The 8,532-nt window shown below is 51.9% G+C and overlaps 1 protein-coding gene across 1 annotated transcript; it reads right to left on the reverse strand.

Annotated features, from left to right (window-relative positions):
- Nucleotides 1–39: 39 nt before the first annotated feature.
- On the reverse strand, nucleotides 40–8,229 carry GOT2 (glutamic-oxaloacetic transaminase 2). The gene is made up of 9 exons (XM_017740938.1): nucleotides 8,049–8,229; nucleotides 6,744–6,872; nucleotides 6,332–6,391; nucleotides 6,053–6,214; nucleotides 5,499–5,603; nucleotides 4,470–4,620; nucleotides 3,650–3,815; nucleotides 2,556–2,706; nucleotides 40–2,073 (listed from the first exon to the last, which is right to left on the reverse strand). Exons 1-9 carry the CDS (start codon nucleotides 8,181–8,183, stop codon nucleotides 1,951–1,953), a joined length of 1,182 nt encoding a protein of 393 aa, XP_017596427.1. The 5' UTR covers nucleotides 8,184–8,229; the 3' UTR covers nucleotides 40–1,950.
- Nucleotides 8,230–8,532: the final 303 nt, after the last annotated feature.

Genomic DNA, 8,532 nt, shown 5'->3' on the forward strand with positions numbered 1-8,532 from the left:
CCCGCGGGGACCCGGCAAGGAGAGGGCGAGAGACGGGGCTGTGCTCCAGGGTGCTTTTATTGTACAGAGAACGGGCAGGAAAACAGCCCCACGCGGGTAAGAGGGCAGGAGGCGGCAGCTCCAGAGTCACGCAGAACTGGGGACCACAGCACAAGAACCCACAGCGCCGTGGGGCAGCACGTACAGCGTGTGCGGCAGGGAAAGCGGCTTTTTGCACAAAGGACAGCAAGCAGCGGCTGGGGGCATCGGGCCAGTAAACAAGCAGCGGGGAAGCGGAAACCCTCTGTCAGGGAGCAGCGGGAGGATCCAGCCTTCCAGCAAGTGTGGCAACAACGTGCACTAGACCGGGACAAGTGCAGCAGACCGGACCTGTCCCAGCTCCAACGGGCATACAGCTGCTCTGCGCAGGAATGGGAAATGAGGATTGCCTTGCTAAATACCCTGGTATGGCTGCTGAGGGAAGAGGTGCCAGCGGATGGAGAAAGCTTACAGGTTCAAGAGGTAATACCTCCAGATCCACCTAGGGAGGCTCCACTCCATCACGCACCAGTGGCCAAGGATGGCCCCATGTCCCAAGGCAGACAGCCTTTGGGAATTTGTTCTCTCCCCAGCAACGGCTACATTCAACACCGTAGGCTCCAATTTTAGCTCCATGACACCAGTTACCATCAGGACAACCTCAGTTCACACACCACTGTTCTCCTGGGGCACATCAGTGGCAACTGCCTCTCTCTACATGGGATTCTCAGGAGATGAGGGTTTCACTAGTCATGTCAGATCCCCTGTGCTGGCATGGCCCTGAGAGGGAATGTTTGGTGCATGGAAGGGACAGGATCCAGCTGCAAAATGACAGGATGAAGTCCCCAGCTCAACATAGCCATGCACCAGTTTATTTGGATTAAAAATCAGAGTCCAGTAAGTCACAGGACCTCAGGGACACTCAGTTTAGGACAGAATGGTTTTTGAGTTATCACCTCTCAGATTTCTCTCAAGATCTCTGTTTTCTGATGTCACCAGAAATGTGGTTGAAGAGAGAAGAGAGGTACGCCCCACACCTCCACATGAGTGAGACACTGCAGCGCCAACCTCTTGGCTTACAGCTTTGGGACACACACACAGCCTGCAGGGAGGGCTGCTGGAAGTACAGGGCTGGACTCCCGGGCTTAGGACAGGAATGGGGTGAGGCAGAGACCACAAGACAGCAGTTTTCAGAGGAGATTCTTATTGGGGAGCGGGAGGTGAGAAATTGTTTCACCTCCGGGTACGAAAGTGAAGTCAGGAGAACCAGACAGGTTTAAAAGAGGGACACTGGTATGCCCCATGCACTGATGCCACTGTGAATTACACCTGAAAGGAAAGTCCCAGATGGAAAGATTGAAGCCAACGATGGAGCAAAGTTTGATAGTGAGAAGTCCTCAGAGCTGGTTGTCAGAGGACAGCTTTGGTGCTGCCCAGCCCCAGGCTGGGATGATGGAGGAAGATGGAGTCTGCTGGTAGCAGGGACTGGCTGAGGAGCTTGGAGGAGAGCACCAGAGCAGCCCTCCCACTCAGCCCACCCAGCTCCCTGCCTGCTGCTGCTTGGGCAAGCAGCCAACAGCCTCACAAAGCCTTCTCATAGAGAAATGTGTGCGGAGAAGCCTTTGGTGCCTACACTGGTAGGATGGCATTGCTAAGCATTTGCTTCCTCCAGCATAGATAGGTGCTGGGGCTGATGGAGAAAGGATGGACAGCAGGGAAGAACGGCTGTGACGAGCAGGAGCCAGCAGTGATGCCCCTGCTCCACAACACAGGGCGGATTTGACTAGGCTTCTTACAACAACTCATCTACAAGATACATTCAGCAGCGGCTTCAAGTGCTGTGGTTGGAAGTATTCTGCTTGTTTCTTTTCCCTCTCCATCTTCGACTGGTGGGGAAGGGAAAGCCACCAGCTCCAGGGCACACCTTTGTCTTTACTTTGTGACTTGATGGATGGCATGAGCCAGGTAACCTACATTGCCTGATGTAACTCCCGCCACAGAGATGCGTCCATCCTTTGTCATGTAGATGGAGAACTCCTTGATCAGCCGCTCCACCTGGGGTGAAAGAGCAAAGTTCAAACTGCAGGCCAACCTGTGCTCTGTCAGCCCATTACCCAGCTTGCTGAAATGCAAAGCAAACTGGGTGCCAGCAGACAGGGCATCCCATTACCTGAAGAGCCAGCAGTGTACCCTGTGCACCAAGACAGATGCTGCTCAGTTCTCAGGCCAAGCAGCAACTAGACATTCAGCTAGAAGAGTCACCTCATTTGATCTGACCTTTAAGGTCACCTCAGAGCAGCACCAAGTGACTGCTTGCTTTGATAGACATGACAGCTACATTTACTTTCAACCTCCCCAAGTACAGCACGGAACACAGCAAGACTGGAGTCCCCATGATGTGCCAGTGCTTAGGGCTTGGAGGATGTTCCTCCTGAGGAAGAACTGCTTACAAGGGCTCATTACAAGGGCACCTGCAGTCAAAAACTTACTGACAATGACCGCAAATGACACTTTGAGACAATGGGAATTGTGTTTACCTGCTCAGGCTTCAGCCCTGTGAAGCAGAACATGCCGATCTGGTCAGTGATGTGCTGCCAGTTGTGGGAGGATCCCTCTTTCTTGAGGTTGGACACCAGCTGAGTCCGCATGCCGATGATCCGGTCAGCCATGCCCTTCACCTCTGTGAGCCTGAGAAGCCAACCCAGGAACCATTCAGGGCAGGGCTGGAACACACCAACGCTGCTCTCCCTACCCCAGCTACTGAGAATCAACCTCTCCACCTGGAGGGGCCTCATAGGATGCAAATGAGCAAAGATCAGGGAGCATGAAGATGTAGCTCCAGCTGGGGGAGCTGCTTCTTCCTCCTGATACCTGAGGGTGACCGCTTTTTATCTATTCCATTTCTGCTGGACACTACTACCAGAGTATAGACATTTCTCACATCTGAAAGCCATGGGTCAAGCAGGATGCCTCATGGCAGCACTACTCAAACCCAGATAAATTAGTATCTGCAGATAAACCAAGGGTGCAGGGGTAGCACTGGCAGACAGGCCCCACTCAAAAGTAGCACAGCTAGGAAATGTCTCTGCTGGGCCCTGGATCAGGCACAAGTGTCAGGCTGCCAAAAGAACACAGCCCCCAGTGAGGCCACAGCACACTGCCAGCCTTTGTTCTGCCAGGCCAGCTGCTGGGAGGGATCCGGCACCAAGGGGCTGGGAAAACAGCACAGGCTGATGTCAGGAATCAGGCTTAGGGCATGAGGGTTACATTCCTGGGTCTCGTTCCCAGGGAGCTTATGCTTCCACTTCCCACATGAGATACGCTACATGGCTACACCACCTCAGACTCCTATGCTTCATGGATAGGCAGATCCTGCAGCCCTCAATCCTATGGGAGTTTTATCCCCTCCTTTACAGTGTCTTCTTCCTTCGTAACACAAGGAAAACCTGTTTGTGTCAGGTTAAACTGACACCAGGTGATGCCAGAACATAAGCAGGGATTTCTCCAGAGTAAACATGGTTCTGACTGTTCCTGAAGTTAAGAGCTGCCTGTGACAGCAGCACACAGAAAGCACAGCATAGGGCTGCACAAAGAGACCTCACTCCCGTGAATGTAACAGATTTCTTCTTACCACTCCTTCCGTAGGTCAGGGGTGTTCAGGATCATAGAGGCAATGCGCGCTCCGTTCATGGGTGGGTTGGAATACATGGGGCGGATGAGGATCTTCAGCTGCGATTCGACCCTCTTGGCTTCATCTGCATCACTGCAGATCACAGTGAAGGCACCCGCACGCTCTCCTAAGAGAATCACAGAATATCTTGAGTTGGAAAGATCACTGAGTCCAGTTTTTGGCCCAGCACAGAAAAACCCCAAGAATCCCACAACTCTTGTGTCCAACAGCATTGTCCAAACAGTCCTTAAGCTCAATCAGGCTTAGTGATATGACCCCTTCCCTGGGGAGCCTGTTCCAGTACCCAACCACCCTCTGGGTTAAGAACTTTTTCCTAATATCCAGCCTAAATCCTCCCTGACACAGTTCTATGCCATTCCCTTGGGTCCTGTCACTGGTCATAGAGAGCAGATGCTGCCCCGTGGGAGGAAGCTGATGCCTGCGAAGCCCTCAGTCTTCTCCAGGTTGAGCAAGCCAAGTGCCCTCAGCTGCTCCTTGTATGGCTTCTCCTTTAGACCATTCACCATCTTTGTAGTCTCCTTTGGACACTCTCTAAAAGCTTTATATCCTTTTTATACTGTGTCACCCAATACCACGCAACTTTAGTGGATCCCTGTTCTCTAGAAGGGTCTCCACCAGCTAGCTCCTAGTGGGTTATGCCTGCTCAGTACTGCAGGATCAACACAAGCAGCAGGAAGACACTGGCTGCTAAATCGTGGAGGTATTGGGATCCCACCAGCACCCTGGATGAAACTATTTCCTTGCCATGTGCCCTACTCACCGTACAGCCCCATGTTCTTAGCGAAGGACTGTGACAGGACGATGTTGATGCCCTGCTCAATGAAATACCGCACAGCCCAGGCATCCCGGTTGATGTCCCCACTGGCAAAGCCCTGGTAGGCCATGTCAAAGTACACCAGGAGGTTTCGTTTCTGCCAGCAGAGATGGAAGAGAGTGTCACAGAAGCTGAGCACCCCTCCAAGGAGCAGGGCAGCAGGCAGAGAAGAGCCATGCAGACAGCAGTCTGTCCACCTGCAGCCATTCTCCTCCAGAAAAAGAGCCATTCCCCTTCATTCGCCCCAGGGAAAGCAACCCAAAACCTGCAGCTACCCACCACACATCAGAACAGCAGCTGAAGACCCTCCAGTGCATTTATGGGATGTGCAAGTCTGGCCCAGGAAGCAGAAGTAGATTCAACAGTAATAAAATATTCTACTTCAATGTCTTCTGTATTATCAGTTTCCAAGAAAATCATCTGGGAACTCTCTACTCAGCTAGGCAGATACCCCAGATGCACTGCCCCTTAGTCAAGAGACCCAGCCTTCTCTAGGCCACTGAGATCACTTTGATATCTACAATTCTCAGGACACTACTAAGGCCAGGCATCTCCAAGCCAAATTTCACTGGCTACAGGCTTGAGGGAGCAGCAGGAAGAAGGAGAAAGTAGAACCTGTCCCTGTCTGTTTCCAGCTGAAGCTTGCAAGGAGACACGAGGCATGTGAGAGCTCTTCAAGCATTTTTAATACACCAGCACTGGGTGCTCCACTCCAGCAATCACAGCTCATGCTTTTAACCCTGTTGCTCTCCTTTCAGGTCTCCCTACTCCAGCTTCCTGGGACAGTGCCAGCAGAAAGTCCAATGGTCAGTTAGAAGCTTTCTGGGTGCATTTGGCTGGCTCCTGCCAGGAACATGACACCCATCCTGGCTTCAGGGAAGGGAATAACCTTTAGTGAAGACCAGGTGCCACCCACGAAAGGTCAGAGATGTGGTTTCCCCAGGAATGGCACAGTACCCCTGGGACATTGCTCACCTTCACTGTAGCTGCCAACTCCTTCCATTGCTCCTGCCGGGGATCCACCCCAGTGGGGTTGTGAGCACAAGCATGTAAGAGGATGATGCTCTTCTCTGGAATTTTCTAAGGAAGATGTTAGAGAGAATGAATCATCAATGATATCTGAGCACTCTCCTCAGCAGATGAGACAGCTTAGATGAGCTCTGCAAGGCTTCTAGCCTTGATTTAATGCCTTCAGGCATCATAGAATGATAGAATACTCTGAGCTGGAATGGACCCATAAGGAGTCCAACTCCTTGGCCCTGCACAGGACAACCCTGAGAACCATACTATGTGCCTGAATTGTTCAAACACTCCTTGAACCCTGGCAGGCCTGGTGCCATGACCACTTCCCTGGGGAGCCTGTTTCAGTGCCCACCCACCCTCTGGGTGAAAAACCTCCTTCTCCTAATACCCAGCCTAAACCTCCCCTGACACAGCTTCATGCCGCTTCATCACATTTAGGGTAAAGTAAGATCACCAGCCATTTCCCCACATGACCTCCCTTCTTCCAGGCATGGAAGGCAACTCACAGAAATGTCATCCATGGCTCCAGAGAAGTCAAGGCTGCATGTCTTGGGGTCATAGTAGCGATAAGCCTGAAGTTGCATGCCAGCATCACGGAAAATGGGGGTGTGATTGCCCCAGGACGGTTTGGGTAGATACACATCACGGCTGGCCTTGAAGAATCGTTGCTGGTCAATAGAAAGAGCATTCAAACAGGTTGAATACATTCATGTAGTTAGAAAACCCTAAAGATTCAGCTCTAGTCAAAACATGTCCTTTCCTTCCACTGCTGGCCAGGGACTCACCAAAAAATTGGCTCCAATTCGCAGAGATCCAGTCCCAGAAATGCCCTGCACAGTAACATACTGCAAGGAAAGAAAAAAAATCTCAGTCTGAGTGGCCGTATTTGTCACAGGGAGAGAGCAGACACTGTGTCAGCACTGGCAGCAGCACACCAAAACAGGGACAAGGGGCTGGAGGGACCACAGGGGTCATCAGGTCCAGCTCCAGGGCAGGGAGTTGGGCTCCTTGGCAAGGTTAAACTCCCTCCTTGGACAGGGCTGTTTCACCCCAGCCTTCAGAGGAAGCAGTGATCCTTGCGCCCAGCCAGTCCACAACTCAGAAGCATCAGTACCCCGCCAGTTCTTCCACATTTGCTGAGCATCCACATACCAACCGTGTGTCCTCCCTGCACCCTGTCCCCCGGCCTCTCCTTACCCGGCCACTCTTGAAAGCTTCACTGTTTTCCCCCAGAGCCAGTTCTGCGGATGCCCGGGTGAAATCCGCTAGTCCCCCGATGGGCAAGTACTCCTTATCCATCTTCTTGGATGCTATCATGGCCTCCGCCTGGAAAGGAGGACACAAGTTCAGCGAGGAAGGCATCACTGTGGAGAGGATGATGGACAGCTCAAGGTCACTTCTCTGCATATTTGCTTGCTCAAAAGGGGCAAAGGTTGTTTTACAGGAGTTTCTCTCCAGGGCTCATTCCAAGCAAGGGGCAGCAGTAAACATTTCAGATGAAATCCTGCAGCCACCAGAGCCCTCAGTGGGTGACAACGTTGGTACAGTGGAGCCAAGGAAACCTGGCACCAGAAGAGAGCACCACTTCCAGCCCATTACAAGTCAGTGCTGCTGCACAAGGGGACACATTTCTTTGCCCAAGCAGGAATAGTCCTGCAGGAAGGCGAGACTTGAGTGCTACTGAGAGGCAAATACTATCTCTGCATAGGAGACATCCCCAAACCAGGTAGGGTAGCAACCTTTTGCAGGGCCTTGTCATGCTGGGAGTGGGACAGACCCTGGCAGCATTCACATACCACCAGGAAATGGTCCCTGTGATACCATCCAGGTTCCCTGGTTGTGACCCAGCTGCACAGAGAGGGAGGGCAAGGGACGGACGGCTCTAAACCCAATACTGATGAGACACATGAAAACTACTCTCCCTGCACCCTCCCTGTCAGTACAGCCAATCAATGCATATGTCAGCTGCCAGCTATTTACCAGCCTATTTCTACCCTAACAGCCCTGAAAGACCCTGTAATCCCCTCAAGGGCAATGTCCACACCCAGCTCCCTAGGCTGGAGTTTTAGACTGGCTTATGGAGAAACTGGTAACATCAGCTCAGCAGAATTTCTGAGGCTAATCCATTAAGGGGCTAATGTCAGCTCTTTCCTCCCTTGTGGGGTGCCGTAAGGAACACTGGCCTATTCAGGAAACACCCTGAAGTTCAGAGAACAGGTGCATTGGAGGGCTTATGGAAGTCAGCAGTGAGTTAGTTACCTGAAGGGGAACAGGACATGTACTTCCTGTTTTGTCCTGTACTACTTAATGGCTCTGTCGTGTCTCAAAAGCATTAGTCCTGCTAAGGGAGACATCCAGGAATACTGTCCTGCTCTGTTAGAGACAGAGCTTATTTTAAGGACCAACAGACAAAACTTGCTTAGAGGCCTTCCCCCTCCCTGATGCCCTCAGGGTACCTGGCACCTGGATCTAGCCCTGCCCAGCAGCCAGCACCCAGCTCACCTTGCGAACACAGTTCAGGACATAGGGCTTCCCATTGTCATCCCGGTATGCCCCCACACCCAGGTTCATCTTCTTGGAGTTGGTGTCACGCTTGTAAGCTTCTGTCACCCCCAGGATGGGGTCGGGGGGACCCATCTCCACATGGGACCACCATGAGCTAAAGGGAGAAACAAGAAGCTAAGCATGAGGCTTGAGAACTGTAAAGAGATGTGCACCAACAGAAACCCTCACGGGAAATCTTGTCTTTAAACCAGTGAAAAAGGTACAAATAGTGTGAAGAGAATTATCCAAAAAACCCAAGCAAACCCTTTAAGCTCACATCTTATATTGCAGAATGGGCAAAGAGCCTCAGTTCATTGTGGCTGAAGATAACTGACTCCCTCTCAGTCATTAGCATGTTGAAACACTCCTGTTTGCCTTATGTGCTAACACCACGAAGAGCCCCCAAAACAGAAGCCTTGAACTCTTATGCTCTGGACAAGTG

Source organism: Corvus brachyrhynchos, unplaced genomic scaffold (genome assembly GCF_000691975.1).
Source record: "Corvus brachyrhynchos isolate BGI_N302 unplaced genomic scaffold, ASM69197v1 scaffold26, whole genome shotgun sequence".
Taxonomy (NCBI): Eukaryota; Metazoa; Chordata; class Aves; order Passeriformes; family Corvidae; genus Corvus; species Corvus brachyrhynchos.